The 20214-nt window shown below is 35.4% G+C and overlaps 1 protein-coding gene across 9 annotated transcripts in view; it reads right to left on the bottom strand.

Annotated features, from left to right (window-relative positions):
• The window catches only part of LOC127852364 (phosphatidylinositol-binding clathrin assembly protein LAP-like), a 71882-nt gene that overhangs the window by 12151 nt on the left and 39517 nt on the right, over window positions 1-20214 (bottom strand). For 5 of the 9 annotated variants that reach the window (XR_008036216.1, XM_052386319.1, XM_052386324.1 and 2 more), the window contains 7 exons: window positions 15826-15914; window positions 13586-13703; window positions 9623-9643; window positions 7494-7650; window positions 6195-6296; window positions 4174-4224; window positions 2901-2969 (listed from right to left, as the gene is read on the bottom strand). Coding sequence is in view for 8 of the 9 variants with exons in the window: in XM_052386319.1 (XP_052242279.1) it covers window positions 2901-2969; window positions 4174-4224; window positions 6195-6296; window positions 7494-7650; window positions 9623-9643; window positions 13586-13703; window positions 15826-15914 (607 nt within the window). In the remaining variant the exon portion in view is untranslated. The remainder of the gene's footprint in view (window positions 1-2900; window positions 2970-4173; window positions 4225-6194; window positions 6297-7493; window positions 7651-9622; window positions 9644-13585; window positions 13704-15825; window positions 15915-20214) is intronic. The other 4 variants (XM_052386322.1, XM_052386320.1, XM_052386323.1 and 1 more) reach the window with 4 other exon arrangements.

Here is a 20214-nt window from a genome sequence, read left to right as displayed (position 1 = left end):
TACATGGTATTACACTATTAAAATTTTTAGCAGCTTCCATTACCTAGAAAATCTGCTAGAATGATGGACAAACAAAATAAGAAAAAAGTGCCAAATATCCAGAAAAGACTTAGAAACAGAAACCATACAAACATTAACTTCTAACATATTATGAATACTTGAAATACATGTAAAGCTTGCCCCAAAATAAAGATGAACAAAAGCCAAAAGATGCAGAACAGACAACAACAGTACGTCCACACTCATTGTAAAAAGTAAAACCTTTAGCATCGCCATCAGAGGATGTGGCAAAGGGGCCAGACATTGGAAATAGGTCAAGGTCAGAGCTTGACTTTTGACCTGCAAAAGGGTCATCGGAAAAAAGGTCAACAGCAGGGCTCAAGCTGCGGGCTGCGGGGCTTACGCTTCTAACAGCGGGGCTCTGATGTCCTTGGCCTGGGAAGCATTGTAGATCATATACATAGAACACAGTGCTCCTTCATTTACAGACAGATATAGCTTGTATTTTTATAACATAAGCTGTTTTATGGCAAATATAATGTCAAGAGGTAAAGGTGGCATGGATACTACAAAATGTCCAGGGTTTGATCCTGTTTGAGAAAATTCTCAAGTACTGGTAAACACACGTAATGGGATCAACATAATCTCGTTGGTTTTGATGCAATTAACATAAAATAAGATGGTTTAAACTTATTAAATGTATCAAATCACAGTCAGTGCTTGAATTATTTTATTCAAACTCAATAATAACATATCACCTATTTTATTATCACTTGTCAGTAATATAATCTGTAACTTAACTACTATCAGAAGTAGAAGCCTAATGCCACTAAAACTGAATTTGAATATTGGGAAACACAGCTTTTACTCAAGGACCTGTTGCTGTCTTTGAATTTTACACACATATACATTAAACAATCATCTTACACTTTTCCTTCATTTTATGTTGAAAAATAGTTATATCAATACTCAAAAAAATTATTTTTATAGCTATAAATAAGGAACTAATTCAACCTACAAACCAATGTGTGCTAACTAAATGAGCAAGGTGCATGTGAATCCTGTCCCACTTAGAAGAAAAGTGAAAAATGGCTATCTGCAAACAGAATAAAACCAGAACAGCATGCAAGTAACTTGCAGGCTGTTCAGGTTTTATGATGTATGCTTCTCATCAGAATCTTAGGGTTTAAAATGAAGCTTTAATATTTGAATCCAGTAAGAAAAGCCTTTAATTGAATAAGATTTTAAGTGAGTTAAGGGTTAGTACAAGATCTCCGTCTAATTGTTAAACACACAACATGAGTAACACTAAAACATTATATTGATCTCATTAAGAACAAGAGCTGTGTTTGTGAAACACAATGGCCCCTACTGCGCTTTGAAGCCATATATTTGACCATTGACCTTTAAGGATGACCTTGACCTTTCACCACTCAAAATGTGCAGCTCCATGAGATACACATGCATGCCAAATATCAAGTTGTTATCTTGAATATTGCAAAAGTTATGACCAAGGTTGGGACAGACACACACAATGACAGGCAGACAGCCAGGCCAAAAACAATATACCCCCGATCATTCAATCTGGGGGCATAAAAAGAAATTACATAGAAAATATGTTGTTTTTCCCCAAATATTATGCAATAATGCTCACCAATACATATAGGTTCCTTAAACAAGACATATCGGTTTAATACTGGATCACATGAAAGATAAAATGACCTAGTAAGATCTCTGTTTACAAGTAATGTCCAACAGTTAAAATGCAACAGATTTTTCTAAAGTATGGTCCCATCAGAATTTATCTAACAAATGACAAAAACATTTCCACTGATATGATGTGTTAAATTGCTTGCTGTGACAGAGTTTAATCAGCACAGAAGTACAACAGCTGAAAGTTGCAACATGCACAAGAAAACACGATCGATTTAAGACAAATTGATTGTTGAATGCATCTCTGAACCTTTAAAAAAATACTGCATCAAAACTACCATATTTTGTATATGACCCTCATGAAAAAAAATTGTTAATTTATTGCTAAACATCTTAACCACTTTATGTAAAACAAGTTCTTAAGGCATCTGTTTTCTTGTGTCAACTTCACAAACCTTGGAGAACCCCAATTGACCTTTCCAGGCCCACCCCGAATCCCCCACCCCCTACAACCCCTGGGTCCACATCCGAAAGACCCACTAGGGCAGAGTAGGGGTCAGGGTTCACCGGGTCTGAGACTTTTGAAGCAGAAAGAGAAAATCTGAGTTTGAGGCAAGAAATTAATTTTGAACTCGCATGCAAAATGTTTTGTGAGAAACATATTAAGCTATATAAGTATTGAGAAATTTTATTTGTTGATTTAAGATTATGTGGACAAAAACTTTGCCTAGAAAATATTAATTTAAAATTCAGATAGAAAAGATTAAACAGCCAATACCATAATGTCATTTTTAAGCAATATTTTTTTTAACATATTCAATACAAATGAAAGCTTAATAACACTGTTTAAATTTTGAGGTCTAATAAAGCTAAACACATTCCTGGAGGTCAACAAAGCGGAATTAAAAACAAAATGTTAAATTATATGTATAAATGGTAATGTTTCTCCCCTGAATACTTTATTTTACAATCAACGATTTATTGAAGCAATGTTCACTGATTTTTCCTACAATTTTATCAGGTTTCAGTAAAACAATAACTATTCAAAACTATGTTTGTGTCTTTTTGACAAACTATTTACAAACAAAATTCAAGTTCAAATATGTGTGAAAATAATATTGGAAGATAGTTATTTGAAATTTAGAAAAGCCTCACCAAAATTCTAAACATTAATTGTTCATATTAAACAATGGTACTCCAACTTAATGGAACATTTGCTGCAAGGGGAGACAACAATTTGTTCCTACCTGACTGCGGCGAGGACAGCATTGGGTTAATAGCGCTAGTTGAGTTGGTGGCGAGGTCCAGACCGGCCACTAGTAACCAAACCACCACATAGTTACCAGAGCAACAGTTAGCATAGTTACCATAGCAACAGTTAGCAATCATCACACAATGTCATGCTTCAATCATTGCAGTATATTAAAAAAGTTCCAATTTTATTTGTGCAAACAAATGTCAGCTTTTGCTGTTTCAAGTGATCTTATTTAAATAATTTATTTGATATCATTTTGTTATTTGTTTTGTATTTTTGCTTACAATTTTTAGAATAATGTTTTATATACATAGTTTGCATACACCAACATTAGTCAAATAAAGCACAAAATCATTTTGTTCATATCCACTTCATAGGCTTCAGGATTGTGTGATGATGAGTTACAAGTGAGAGAAAGCTAAAGGTTATACCACTGGTTATACCATGAAAACATAAAGCACAGTTCCACTCCCAAATAACAGGTGTAAAGGTTACAGACACCAATCAATGTTACAACTCTACATAGCAAAGGTAGAATTCATAAACAATTGACACTTCTTGAAAGCATTAACCTGAAACACTATAGCTCATACATTGCACAAGTGAATTATTCCTAATACTTCAACACTGTTTTGTTAGCTCAATAGTTGCATTAGAATTCACTAAATATAGCAGTATGTCAATCATGCACTATGGTCCCAATCAGAATAATGTTTTAAGTTCCCTATGGTTACTGATTGGTTACAAAGACTTTTCCAAGTAGATTATAACAAAGTTTTATGAAACAACATATCATTAAATCTATAATACATGTATAAGGCCATTCTGTCTATTGAAGCATTATTAATGTTAGTATCATAGAAAGTATTAGGTGAACAGATGGCTCCTTGCAGTGGTTTTCTCTCCTTATACTTTACCCATTTATGCCTAGTGGACTCTCCCATTTTTCTAAATTGGATCAATTTATTTCAAAATAAGGGATGTCTAGTATGTTTATTTCTATATTTAGAATATTTCTTACAGAAATTACTTTAAGCAAACAGCGCAGACCCTGATGCCCAGGCCTTTTTTCTAGACACGATAAGGCATAAATGGGTTAAAACCAAATGCCACCAACAAAAATCCTTCATGTATTTGTGTGAAGTTTGCTTGGCATTGGTCAAACTCTGCAAGGAGACTCAGGTCAATGTGAGAATTAGTTTGCATATCTTCCAGGGGAGATAATGCATTAGAAAAAGGGAGGCAACTATCAGACCAAAACTTACTGGTAGATCCAGGTGTGCCATTGGAAAATGCGGCAAAGTTGGAATTGTTTCCTGTAACATATCATAAAATAAATACATTTAACAGCAGTGCTTTTTATCAATATATTCAAATAACTTTGCTGGTCCTTGTGAAGATGGAAAATGATGAATTAAAATCATGCCTTTTAAATCTGTTTGCAGTTACAACATGTATGCAGTAAACAGTACTCAAAAGTGGGCCAACTTGCCTTTGACACTCTAACCCAAAATACATTACAATCAGGGATCATATTTTTTTCGGTTTTGTCGGTCCTAGACCAATTGGGGTCATGAAAGACTGAATGAAAATCACAAACAGTCGGTCCGATTCTGTTAGCTAAAATTCCCGAGTCATGAAATGGATAACACAGTGCACATGCTAACACACCCTCATTACATTCTTATCTCGATTAGGTGTGATAAACCATTCTCTGCAGTCTCTAACCCGGTAAGGACCAGTTTATTGCACGTCAGCCGACTAGTATCAGAGTATAACCCGGAGCAGCGAAGATTCGCGCAGTTGTGTATTAGTCATGGGTGAATAACCCCGTGTCAATATCAATCGATAATTTCACTGGCTTATACCTTGCACACTAATCAGTCCGTAATGTGTACTCGTCCACGATAAAATCGTTGACAGTTACTTCAGAGATGAAAACCTCGATGTTATCCTCGTGGAAATTGTGCATTTCATGCATGATACAGTAAACTTTCATATAAACAAAGAAGAAAATCTGATATTCTGCAATAATTATACACTGAGAGTACTCGCTGTAACTTAACAAAACATGCCGATACATTTTCCACCAGCGTAATAATCCGGCGATAAATGTGAAAGTCGCGGATCTGATCGACAGAACAGCCGAAAGTTATTTTTTTATGGACGGAACTTGTCTTCACATAAAATAGTACACAAGAAAAATAATATAAATTGTATAAATCTTCAGTAAAAATTGTGTTAGAATCGAAATAATTTGTGTACTTTATTGTTTGTTGTTGAATAACCCACGACCGGAAGTTTAGATACGTGGTTTCAAATCACTCGTGCTTCGCACTCCTGATTTAATCCTAAGGCATCTTAACTATCGGCCGTGGGTTATTCGACAACAAACTATATTACGTACACAAATTATTTCCTAACTATTTGGTTTTGTTATTGTCAGTAGCCAACATACGCACAGCCATTTGTTTGGTTCAGTGCATGTTTGTAAGCTATTATCGAGTTGACAACGATTTAAAACATCGGTATTGACTAACACAGATTACTTATATTGACAACAATGAAAAAGTCAGATTAAACAGCACACGAAACAACAATGAAAAAGCAAATGATAAAACCAATTGAGAAAACTCGTATGTTCCGTTTAAAAAAAATGCCTAAAGGAATTTTACTTATACATTTATGATACCACCCTCATGAATGGCAAAATCAATGGCATATATTTAAACGTAATTTGTCATGATTTCGGATATAAATTTTCTGACACTTTTTTCCCCATTTGAATCCAGACCAATTGATGTTGCGGGAAAATATGATCCATGATTACAATTGTGTAGAAATGTTGTTTTTTTTACACAAACTGTACTGTATGAAAAGATTCATTAAGAATTACCATAACAGCTAACGATTATGGGCTTTTAAAGTCATATTTTGTATATAATTTGTAATTTTGCCATTAAATCTTCTACCAACACATCAACAATCAAAAACATATGAGCTTTTCCCTTCGAAAACAAGGTTTAATTCATGTGCCTCAAGTGTCGTCTCTGATTAACCTGGGAAGTCACAACAGGCTAATAGGGCACCAAACTTTCTGCCAAAAATGGATTTTCAATAAGAAAAAACTTCCTTTAATCGAAACAAAAAAAACACTATAAAGGCGGAAAGTGTCTTTCCTGATTAGCCTGTAGAGTACAGGACAACACTTTACAAATAAACATTTAACACGTTTTCCAAAAGTGAGGGTTGTTTATGATCATGCAAAAGAGGAAGAGGCATGTACCATAAGGAGCCATGGCGGGCTGGCCCCATGACGGTGCCCCAAAGGCATTCATGCTTGATGTCATCTGCATTACACTCTTCACATTCTGAACAAATGGGTTCTCTGGAAAACACAACATCAAATATATAGAGTGGATATTTGTTGCAGATGGTGAATGGTAAAAAAATAAATATTTGTGGTTATAGACAAACATTTGTTTGTGTTTTTATTTATTTTTTATGAATACATCTTTGTTATCATTCTGCTAGCATTAATGTTTAGCAAAAGTAATAACTTTCACTGTAGTTGTTGGAAAAATATTGCTTAAAAAAAAAAATGTTTTTCCCAAAGTTAATAAAAATATAAATCATTTAATGTTTTCAAACAGATTGAATTTTCTTTTAACCATAAAAGACTACATTACAATGAAAAGCATAAAATAAAATTAAACATCACCAAATGCGAACATGCAGGATTAATTTCATGACCAAATGCTACAAGATCACATGTATGTAGTAAAAATTCAGTCACATTAAATGGTTCACTGAAAAAAAAAACTTAAAATATTTACTATCAAAAATACATAATATAACCTACATATACGGGAAAGTTGATAAAAAAAATAAAAAATGATTGTCATGCACATTAAAATAGAACATACGCTTAAAAGATGATAGTCATGCAAATTAAAATAGAACATACACTTAAAAGATGATTGTCATGCACATTAAAATAGAACATACGCTTTTCTTTATGAGAGCTCTGACTCATGAGAATATTTCATACAAGTTTATGAATTTTTTCAAATAAGGTTCCCTTTTTTAAGTTTATGCACATCTCATACATCTTAAAGAGTAATTATTCCACTGAACTCAAAAGTCAAATGGGCTGCATTCTGGGAACAAAGGGCTATAAATGCGTGTGCATAAAGTGTCATCCCAGATCAGCCTGTGCAGTCTCAATAGGCTAATTAGAGACAGCACTTTTCACAAACTATGGATTTTTGTTCATAAGAAAACTTTAAACTAATCATTCCATCAAAGCGGAGAATGTCCTCCCTGATTAGCAGACTGAGCAGGATTATATGGTATACTCTTTAAGCTCTTGCATTAAGCATAGTCTACAAAGTACATGGTCCAAATAATGCTAGGATAATTTTCATCAATTACATAATAATCAACATCACTGCAAACAAAGAAACAATTCTTATGATATTTTCATTTACTGATCATAAAACACAATCGTCATACTCAAGGTTGATCGTCATCCTCAGATACTGTACACAGAGCACAACATCCATATTTATATAAGTATAAATACCAGACACACTACCATCCAAGTTCAACAGGTCGTCACTGGGCTTTGATGGAGATGCAGTCTGAGCCGCTGGCAGGGGCGATGCAAACGGGTTATTTGACACAGCAGGAGGCGCCTGGGTCACAGGTGCCCCAACAACACCATCACGACTCTTTTGCTCCTGCAACAACAACAACAAAGCTATCAATTAACAAGATGAAAGGTTATTTTAATGACAGGCCCTAATGCGAGGTCTGCTCAAAGGATCGTTCCACAAATTGAACAGAAATTAAGTATCTGATCACTATTAAATTACAGATACTATTTATCATGACTTCACCAAACAACACCATGCAAGTGGCGAATTGTTCATGAAAAAAGGTATACAAGTAAACAATGGCCTGTATTCCCCAATATAGTTCTTAGACTTAAGTCTTAGAATAATGAATATTCTTTAAAAAGGCATTTTCAAGATTTTTGTTATTCTTAAGTCTAAGAATGGGTTGTTGAATACACGCCTAGATCTACATAGTTTATATACAGTGTATAACATCTGTGAAAAAATTAAATAGAGATCTGCATAGAGTCTTCTACTAGATTAGAGATGTAAACAGTTACAATCAGGTGGTGACTAGATCTACCCAGTATTTAGCTTTGTTGTGTGGGAGGCTTAAACAACTAACAGATTGCACAATATTGTGTAGAGTGTTAAAAACAAAAGAACTAAACAAATACACTTTTTTTAAACTTGAAGCAGCCAATAATACAACCAATACAAAATTAACTGAAATGTAAAATGACAACCAACGAAACAGACAAACTGAACAAAAATCCAAAGATTTTAACTAGCAATTATCTGAAATCCTCATGATATTTCTAATACTCATTACAAGTTCATTATCTGAATGGTAAATAAAGTCATTGTCACAAAACTTTTGGAAATAACAATCACTGTAGTTAAATTGGAAAAGTTCATCAAACTTAGGATATGCATTCCTAATAGTACAGATATTTAAACAACTAAATGGACTTAAGGTCACTCCATTTAAATTTTAATATTAAACTTGTTTAGAAGTCATATATGATTTCAAGAATGAAAGCACAGACTGGGTTAATAATACAGGGTTATCTTGGGAAGCCCCATGGTACCATTGTAAATAGATTGAGCATGATATGACATAAGCAAAGGCCCACAGCCAGTAATCATTCATTTATATTACATAGTTCAATTCCCTAAAACCAGATGCATTTCCGTATACAAATTTCATCAATTAAAATTTCTCTAACTGGCCGATGTTAATAAATACCAGACTTTATTACATTCTTTTGTCTTCGATGTTTGGATTATATGATTGAACCTTTGTGGATATGGCACATTTCAAAACTTAATACGCCTTTCTGTTGGAAAACCAGGCTTAATGCATGTGATTTAAGGATTGTCCCACGTTAGCCTTTTACCATTTCGGATCACAGTCAGGTCAATATTAAGGTTAAAATGGAGTTGATTTGTTTATAGTATTCCAAGACATCATCCATTAAAGTATCAAACCACTTTGGTAAGCATTATTGACGACAGATGAAGCCTGTCATATTGAGTTAACCTCGTATGGACAAATACATGAATGAACGGACAGGCAATCACTATTGGCCTCCCAGCATTCTGTAGATGCTGGGGGTCATAAAAACTCAAAATTTCAAACAATCAATTCTTACATTATTCCCTCATTTTTCTCTTGGCTATAGACAAATACAATATTTATAAACTGCTAATTAAACTATGAGTCACGAAGTTCTAATTTTGTAAGTGGTAAAATATAGTTTTCATCTCAAATGCAAAAAATTATTTTGCTAGATCTTTAAGAACTCATTATTTTTACAGAAATTGTGTAGATTGTTGGCCAAAAAAAATTGGTTGCTGTTCTGAAGTGTGAACATTTAACCTGTCCTGTATTTATCCAATAAGCATACAAACCCAAATTCATGGTTAATAAGCTAATCAAGAATTCAAATAAATGGAAAATTATTTCATAATTCAGACATTGTTTGCACAGCTCCTTGCCTGGGGTGGTGGTATCAAGGGAGTGTTTCTATAGACCAGTGCAGGCTGGGATAGATGCAGTCTTGGACATATAATGTCCCCTAGTCATACATACCACAGAGGGTGCCGTGTCCTTCTTAAATCAAAACAAAATTCAACGTGTTATTGAATTAATTACTTATGTTAAATGTCCATGTATTGTTATTTTCCTGCAATAGTTTTAAACAACATGGCTTTGTGAAACCAACATTTCTTATTGTAGCAGGAGAGCATGCAGCAAGTGGCCGTACTCAATTTTTTTATATTTACTATGTAATAAAACTGTACAGAAAAAGAAATTCATGATTCTACAAGCAGTAAACAACAACAAGTTTGCAGACACATACAAATTTTTTCACCCAATATTATTTGTATGGTTAATCAAATGCCGTAAGAACTAAGTAATGTTGACATAAATGTTTGCATTTATATATATATATAAATATAGTGTCACTTAAACGTTCCTACTTCATAATCTTGTAAAAACTATATTAAGCAATTGTATGAATTAATTAAAAGCTCTTGCTACAATGGAAATAATAAAGCACCACTTTGGAACTGGGAACACCTTAAACAACACATCGAAGACCGTTTTGATAATGCAAATGCAGTCTCCTGTCAACACCAACATCACACAAACCAAAATAAAATGTAAAACTCCAATCAATTGTCCAAATCATGATCACAGTAATCAATGCACATGCTGACTGGTCATGTGATCAAAAACTCAATACATTTACAATAAGGACGCAAAAATGAAATCATAAACTAATCATAATAATTTAAACATGTGATGATCATGACAGCACAATATCTTGATATTGGAGACTCGACAAGTTTACAAAAATTACAGTAAATTGAGCCTGGTTCAGAGAAAACAGGGCAAAATCCATGTAGGTAAGGTGTCGTCCCAGATTAGCCTGTGCTGTCCACACAGGCTAATCAGGGACAGCTCTTTCTGCTTTTATGGATTTTTTCCTTTAAAAGGAGGTACTTTCTAAATGAAAATCCATTTTAGGTAAAGTGTCATTCCAGAATACCCTGTGCGGACTGCACAGGCTAATCTCGGATGAAACTTTATGCACATGCATTGAGCCAAGTTTTCCCAGAATAAGGCAAAAATTATAAACGGACTAATCCATAATTGTGAAAGACAACACCTTCTGGTGACAATAGAACTCTATAAATACACTGATACCATTGCAATAAATAAATAGAACTCTATAAATACACTGATACCATTGCAATTATAATACACAGTACCTAAGGCATAATTTCTAAGTTCACAAAAAATCACAGAAGTTAAATTATAAACTGACTTATCTATAAATGTGAAAGACTACAATCATGTTCTGGTGACAGTAAAAGCTATAAAGACAACACATTCTGCTGACAGTAAAATCTATAAAGACAACACTTTCTGGTGACGGTAAAACTCGATGAACACGGTTTCTATCCAGACTACAATACACAGTACCTCGGGCATGTCAACGAGCAAATCTGGCTCGCTAGAAAGTAGGTCAACAACGAGGGTTGTGTCAGACTGGCTCTCCTTTAGTGGCGGTAAGAAAGCATGACAACAGATGGACACGTGAGTGGAAGAGGAATTGCAGTTTACAGTATTGCACATTTGAAGTTAGAAATTGTAAGTCTAAGTTAAGCTCAATTGGCTGTTGTGGGCTCAGATACTATTAAAAATTACCCTGGATACTCTTATATAAAATTCAATGTACCCTGGGTATGGAAAATACACTTGGCCACCTGGCCATACTTTTAAAGCATATTTTTTCATATGCCAGGTTCTTTATGGAAGACTGAACCGGGGTACTTTTAATTAGTATCTGGGCCAACAATGAATAATCAAGCCTTACTTAAAAGTAAGGAACTGTTTGGGTAATTTAAAAAAAAAGAAACTTTCCATATTGTTACATGAGATAGTTGCTAAGATCTGCACAAAATTTATGTCCAAAGCTTAAAATGGCACCAGTTGAACATTGCAGAAGACAATTATGCAAATCATGCAGATATTTGTTAAATGGCAATTATGACTATTTAACATTTCTGAGGGTAAACAAAAAATAAAGCGCAGCCAAGGCCATAATGCACAGGAAGTGTTATAGCTTGCAAAAAAGCTGCAAAAAGCTCTTAAAAAGTCAAACATCTACACAAATAGTATATTAATAACAAGATGTGTTTGTGAAACACAATGTCCCCCTATATGATGTTTGACATTGTAGGATGACCTTGACCTTGTGAAGGATGACCTTGACCTTTCACCACTCAAAATGTGCAGCTCCATGAGATACACATGCATGCCAAATATCAAGTTGCTATCTTCAATATTGCAAAAGTATTCATAAAATAAGCAATTTGGGCCACATATATTTGACCTCTGACCTTGAAGGATGACCTTGACCTTGACCTTTCACCACTCAAAATGAGCAGCTCCATGAGATGCACATGCATGCCAAATATCAAGTTGCTATCTTCAATATTGCAAAAGTATTCATAAAATGAGCGATTTTGGCCACATATAATTGACCTCTGACCTTGAAGGATGACCTTGACCTTGACCTTTCACCACTCAAAATGTGCAGCTCCATGAGATACACATGCATGCCAAATATCAAGTTGCTATCTTCAATATTGCAAAAGTATTCATAAAATGAGCGATTTTGGCCACATATATTTGACCTCTGACCTTGAAGGATGACCTTGACCTTGACCTTTCACCACTCAAAATGTGCAGCTTCATGAGATACACATGCATGCCAAATATGAAGTTGCTATCTTCAATATAGCAAAAGTAATTGCAAAATGTTAAAGTTGGCGCAAACAGACAGACAGACCAGACCAACAGACTAACAGACAGGGCAAAAACAATATGTCCCCCACTACTATAGTGGGGGACATAAAAAACACTGAGTAATTATAGTTGCAAACAACCCAAGAAAAATGTTCAGTGAAACTATAGACTTAACAAGACCTGTGTTTGTGAAAGACAATGCACCCTATTGCCCTTTGAAGCCCGGGCCACAGCAGCTATTTTGGACCAAACAAACTCACACTTCATCTGTAGGTAATGTGGGTAGACTCAAATACGAAAAATCAGCTCAATATCTGAAAGCGTTGCGTAAAAAAACATCCGCAAACTGGTCATTATAGAGAAAATGTCTAATTCCGAGGCCCATAACTTTGCAAAAATTAAATGGACCAGAATGAATTTCACACTTCATCTGTAGATCATGTAGGTAGACAAGCATATCAAAAATCAGCTCCTTTATCTGAAAAGTTGCATAAAAAACTCCGGAAAACTCTTATTATAGAGAAAATTTCTAAGACCAAAGCCCATAACTTTGCCAAAAATTCAATAGACAAGAACACATTTTACACTTCATCTGTCAGTCATGTAGGTAGACTCACATGCAAAAAATCAGCTTAATACCTGACAGAGTTGCCTAAAAAACCTCAGGAAAATGGAATGCCAGACGGAAAGACAGTGTGACTGCATATCCCACCCTACCGAAGGCATTAGAACAAATGTTACAATTACTTAGTAAAAGTCACGATTAGTGCAACATTCAGAATTGTTTTAAACAGGACTATCAGAGATAAACAAAGATGTAATCCTAAACATATATTCAGTAAATACACCCCAAAACTTCTTCCATTTTGCGCACAGAACTACAAACAATGGCAATGCAACAAACAAATCCACTGGTTGAACAAATCTGACAAGTATCTTCAGCTGCTGATAATTATTTCATGCAGTAAATGTTATAATGTCTTTTATAAAAGCAAAGAAACACCAACGAAAAGCTCCAAAATATTATAAAATATCATTCATCCATGACAAGGCAAGGATAATCCCACGCTTGATAAAAAATGAAACTCATATCATCAGACGTGCTGAAAAGATTTACCTAACTGCCATCTCGATCTTATGAAAAAAGAATCATGAAGATGAGCTTTGAAGAAATATACAAATCTCCAACAACATGGAGGGTATAGTTTCCCTCCTTGAAAATGTTACCCATACCTTGAGTTGCTGTAAATGTTTACTTTCCTCCTCTAGAATCTTCTTGCGCTCTTCCTCCGACACGTTTATCGTGCTGTTATTCGACATAGTGTTCACGGCAGTGGAGAAACCAGCTGGTCTGCAATGTAACCATGGCAACATTTTTTGGAGTGATTTCTTCAATTACTGGAAAATGCCAATTGGCCCATTGGAAGCACTGCACTTCCCATTAATGACATCTATCTACCTATGACATTTTAAGACGCCACCTTCTATGGTTTGCTTGATATACCCCATTAAAAATGTCAATGTAATAAATTAACAAGGAGCAATAAGTCTCAAAATTTGTTAGCAAGAGTTATTGTTCATGTGCACTGCATATTCCATCAATTAGATCTACTGTACTTTCCTATTAAGTTTCATAAGCAAACCTATGATAATTTGTCAAGATAAGCTACAGACAAAATTTACATAAACAAGGGCTGTTTGTAAAACATGCATGCCCCCCATATGGGCTCTCCGTTGTAGTGAGAGCCATTGTGTGAATATGTTTTTTGTCACTGTGACCTTGACCTTTGACCTAGCGACCTGAAAATCAATAGGGGTCATCTGCCAGTCATGATCAATGTACCTATGAAGTTTCATGATCCTAGCCATAAGCATTCTTGAGTTATCATCCGGACACCATTTTACTATTTCGGGTCACCGTGACCTTGACCTTTGACCTAGTGACCTGAAAATCAATAGAGGTCATCTGCGAGTCATGATCATTCTACCTATCAAGTTTCATGATCCTAGGAATAAGCATTCATCAGTTATCATCCGGAAACCATTTTACTATTTCGGGTCATCGTGACCTTGACCTTTGACCTAGTGACCTGAAAATCAATAGGGGTCATCTGCGAGTCATGATCAATCTACCTATCAAGTTTCATGATCCTAGGCCTAAGCGTTCTTGAGTTATCATCCGGAAACCCTTTTACTATTTCGGGTCACTGTGACCTTGACCTTTGACCTAGTGACCTCAAAATCAATAGGGGTCATCTGCGAGTCCTGATCAATCTACCTATCAAGTTTCATGATCCTAGGCCTAAGCGTTCTTGAGTTATCATCCGGAAACCATTTTACTATTTCGGGTCACCGTGACCTTGACCTTTGACCTAGTGACCTCAAAATCAATAGGGGTCATCTGCGAGTCATGATCAATGTACCTATGAAGTTTCATGATCCTAGGCCCAAGCGTTCTTGAGTTATCGTCTGACAACCACCTGGTGGACGGACCGACAGACCGACCGACCGCTCCGTTGTAGTGAGAGCCATTGTGTTAATATGTTTTTTGTCACTGTGACCTTGACCTTTGACCTAGTGACCTGAAAATCAATAGGGGTCATCTGCCAGTCATGATCAATGTACCTATGAAGTTTCATGATCCTAGCCATAAGCATTCTTGAGTTATCATCCGGACACCATTTTAATATTTCGGGTCACCGTGACCTTGACCTTTGACCTAGTGACATGAAAATCAATAGGGGTCATCTGCCAGTCATGATCATTCTACCTATCAAGTTTCATGATCCTAGGAATAAGCGTTCTTGAGTTATCATCCGGAAACCATTTTACTATTTCGGGTCATCGTGACCTTGACCTTTGACCTAGTGACCTGAAAATCAATAGGGGTCATCTGCGAGTCATGATCAATCTACCTATCAAGTTTCATGATCCTAGGCCTAAGCGTTCTTGAGTTATCATCTGGAAACCATTTTACTATTTCGGGTCACCGTGACCTTGACCTTTGACCTAGTGACCTCAAAATCAATAGGGGTCATCTGCGAGTCATGATCAATGTACCTATGAAGTTTCATGATCCTAGGCCCAAGCGTTCTTGAGTTATCGTCTGACAACCACCTGGTGGACGGACCGACAGACCGACATGAGCAAAGCAATATACCCACTCTTCTTTGAAGGGGGGCATAAAAAAAATAAAGGTAAATATACTTAGCATAGGTTGAACATTGATACAATAAAGTTACTAGTATACACAAAACTGTTTAAAAAAGAAAGCACCAAAGATTGCAGATTAGCAGACTAAAGATATGGTTCACAATCTTGACTCATTCTGCAGTAGAAATTAGTTCAATCCCCCAAGCCCTGCACTATAAAATTTTGACCCGCACTTGATCAGATGTTTTATGTTATGCATTAAGTCTCATATACGAAATCAGACTTGGCTGATTCAAGTGCTATTTTTGATGTGTACATACTTGGGTGGTGGGGCCACTGTTGCTGTCCCCTTCTTTCCCTCGAGGGACTTCAAATGCTCCTCCAGAGCGTCTAGCAGGCTGGCCGGGGCCTGGAAGGAAGCAACAGTCAGTTATCCCTTTCCTGCTTGGAAGCAAAGGGAAAATGGCTATATGCAGCCAGCATAAAACTGGAACAGCCCGTGAGTTACTAAAGTAACTTCCAGTCTGTCTATGTGTTAGCTGTTTGCTGCTGATCAGTATCTTATGGTTGGAAATGAAACCTTTAAAACTTGAATCTCGCCAGAAAGGTCTTTAATTTAATTTGATCTGCTAAGCGAATATAAAGGGGTAATGAGGAGGGAGTAAAAATTTTAATAGATTTTGATGCCAAACTATGGAAGGTCTAGCGTGAAATTTGTGTATCAAATATAGACTTGTTAAACAGATACTTAAGTTTTGCTTGCAACCCTCAGTATATCCTTAAATGAAGCCGTTAATAAGCAGAAAGAGATATTGCCTGTAAAATTATACTTGATTTAACTTTAAGTGTTAAACTTTACAGCAAATATATTGATGCTTGAATTATGGTTGTTGTATTCTGAGCACACTCACTAAGTCTTCCATAATTCCCTTCATTCAAACCCCTCTGCTACTTTCAATGTATAGGCTGCACATAAGCAATGGCACATATATACAAGCAACGAAATGGCTTTATGCTTCCTTCTGCACAATTGTTTACACTACTTTTGACTACATTTTTGTTGAGAAAAGAAAGGCATGTGAACAATAGTGATTTATTATCAGGGCATAAATAATATCAAATAATTTTAAGCCGTAATATCAGCTACAAGGCTTGTTACTGACCAAGTATGGTGTGATACTAGGTCAGAAAGTTAAAACTGGGCAAAAGGCCACTGAGCCATAGTGTGGCCTCAGGAAGAAGCCATGTGACAATTTTATCTTATACTTTCTCCCACAATAACAGAATAAAAGTTAGCTATACAGTATTTAACAATGTCGTCTTCCTTACTTCTGTGACACCATTTAACGTTTATACCCGTTACAACCCTAATATAAAAAGATACTGACCTATTATGAAAAGAAAACAGTTAGCATGTTACCTGGCCTAGCCAATTAAAAAGGAGTGTTCTATAAGAGGTAAGATAAATCAAACAGAACCACCTCAATATTCAGCTTACAGTGACACAGTAAGTATTGTTTTGCTTCCAATATAGAAGAGCTTTAAGTTAACTGTTTAACTATTTTTAAAGAGGTAGGATAAATCAAACAGAACCACCTCAATATTCAGCTTAAAGTGACACAGTAACTATATTGTTTTACTTCCAATATAGAAGAACTTTCAGTTAACTGTTTAACTATTTTTACTTGATTCTTATGGTACAGTAATATTTTGACTACTACACTTCAACGAAAGATTAGATGAAACCCTTTGAACATTAATCGTGTTAGCATTACCCACCACCTCTCATACTCTCTGCAATTTATTGAAAATTATTAAAAATTAAAATGCATTAATACCAAAACAGTTTTTTTATTAAAAACTATAAATACAGTGCTTTAAAGACTACACAAATTCTGATTCAGTTGTGCTATGAATCAGTTCAAGACTTCATAATAAACAGCCATGATTGGGGCCTCCCCAAATAGACCAACTGGACAAAGTAATTCTAATTTAGCTCATATAACTCTGCCCACAAACAGGTACAATCGTGATACATCGGCTATCTCGGATTCCTCCGTAAGATAGGCCTCGTGGCTAACGGTCGCCATATTGCCTTGTATTACTACTTTACTACCCAAAAGGTTGTCAGTCTATTGTTATGAGGCTGTATACGATGCGCGTTGAACTAGCGCCAAACTTTTTACCGAAACTTTGATATTAAGAGCACTATTAACGTTCATTTGTGTTGCATTTTGACCTATTATCCAAGTGATTTACTTTTCCATTATTATTTAATCACCCTATCATCCAATTTTTAAGATGAAATTACGGTGTTTACAAAACCACCCAAACCGAAAGTGAAACTGGATGCATTACGTTTCGCGATGTAAACATTAATATTTGTTCAGTTTGAGGAAGCGAATCGATAATAGACGGTGGAATATGTATGCAATACAGACTTTCATTGCCGATTGTAGTACTGGCTAAAAAATACCTTTTATGACAGGTCATGTTTAGAACGTTAATCAAAATAGTGACCATAAATCACTACAAATGTCTGGGTTGATCATTAATATAATTAAAGCATGTTTCTCATCTAAGTGCCTGTATCTAGTTGTAATTACCATGATATTGATAAGATTAAAACATTTTTTTCATAAATTAACATTACATGTTTTATTTTTATCATTTAGGTAATATATAATTGTATCATTATCATCATTAAATATTCTGAAAATAATCTAAATTATAATGATTACTTAAAAGTAGAATTTTTAAATTTTACTTATTATTTTTAATGAATTTCCACATTTGCTTGATTCAAAATAAAATGTATTAATAAGGGTTTCAGTTGTTAGTTTTAACCCATTTTTAGTTCGATTAAATTTAAAGTACTAACTACGAACATGTATGTGAAATGCTCTTGAGTTCGTTTCCTGGGCCTAGAACCAGTACTTCGGTGTCTCTGGGAGATTTCTTAAGAATCCTCCCACACTGGGGATCAAACCAGTGACCTCCAGATCATTAGGTGGACACCACATCCATTACACATCAGCGACCTTTAATTAGTAAATTACTTTAGTATTGCAGCATTATATATTATAATGTTGCTACATATTTTGGGAAAATGATTAATGTGCAGTACTAAATAAATCTAAATGCATACAATTTTAATTGTGTAATTATTAGTTACAAATTCACTTTTTACAGGTATACTGGATTATGAAAGACTGATAAAAATAAAATTGACAACTCATCTCCCCAACGATACTTTAAGTGGCTCATTCTCAGAACAAACCCATAGTCAGGAGGCATTATTTGAACAAATTTGGTAGAGGTTTATTAGATGTCACTACATACCAAATTTGGAAGCCCTAGGCCCAATGGTTATGGACAAAAAGATTTTTAAAGTTTTCACAAAATAGGCCCCATATAAGCGTATGTTCAGTTTTGTGACCCCGGGCAGGGTCAAATTTGACCCAAGGGGCATAATTTGAACAAACTTGGTAGAGAACTATTACATGTCACTACGGTATATACCAAATTTGGTAGCCCTATGCCTTATGGTTAAGGACAAGAAAAGTTTTTAAATTTTCACAAAATAGGCACTATATAAGCATATAATTGATTTTGTGGCCCCCGGGGCAGGGTAAAATTTGACCCCTGGGGCATAATTTGAACAAACTATATAGAGACTATACAATGTCACTACATAACAAATTGTGTAGCCCTAGGCTTATGGTTATGGACAAGAATTTTTTTTAAGTTTTCACAAAATAGGCATTATATAAGCATATGTTCAATTTTGTGACCCCCGGGCAGTGTCAAATTTGACCCTAGGAATTAAATTTGAACAAATTTGGTAGAGGACTATTAGATGTCACTATATACCAAATTTGATAGCCCTAGGCCGGATGGTTATGGACAAGAAGATTTTTGAAGTTTTCACAAAATAGGCCTTATATAAGCATATGTTCAATTTTGTGACCCTCAGGGCAGGGTCAAACTTGACCCAAGGAGCATAATTTGAAAAAACTTGGTGGAGGACTATAAGATGCCACTACATACCAACTTTGGTAGCCCTAGGCCCAATGGTTTTGGACGAGAAGATTTGTAAAGTTTTCACAAAATATACCCTATATAAGCATATGTTCAATTTTGTGACCCCCGGGGCAGTGTCAAATTTGACCCCAGGGGCATAATTTGAACAAATTTGGTAGAGGAATATTATATGTCTCTTCATATCAAATTTTATAGCCCTAGGCCCAATGGTTATGGACGGGAGATTTTGAAAGTTTTCACAAAATAGGCCTTATATAAGCAAATTTTCAATTTTGTGAACCCCGGGGCAGAGTCAAATTTGACCCCAGGGGCATAATTTGAACAAATTTGAAAGAGGTTCACCCCAGTAACATTCCTAAGAAATTTCATCAGAATTGAACCAGTAGTTTAGGAGAAGCATCGTCGGATACCCACGTTCGACCCATTCCGCTACTCTCCATTTATCTAATGCTGGAGAGTAACGGAATGAATTAGTCGTGGGTATCCGACGATGAGGAGAAGATGTTTAAAGGAAAAGTTAATGCACGGACGCACGATGGACACAGGACCTTTGGCCAGTGGCAGGGTTGCAGGCTTTTTCCGCCCTATGCCACGGGTCCGAAATTCGGCCCCATTCCCAATGCAAATCTGGTTGTTTTTTTCCCAATTGAAAAAAAAAAATCCAA

The sequence above is a fragment of the Dreissena polymorpha genome, chromosome 12 (genome assembly GCF_020536995.1).
Source record: "Dreissena polymorpha isolate Duluth1 chromosome 12, UMN_Dpol_1.0, whole genome shotgun sequence".
NCBI lineage: Eukaryota > Metazoa > Mollusca > Bivalvia > Myida > Dreissenidae > Dreissena > Dreissena polymorpha.
The sequence above is the reverse complement of the archived record's forward strand: the minus strand, read 5'-3'. Positions and strand labels throughout refer to the sequence as shown.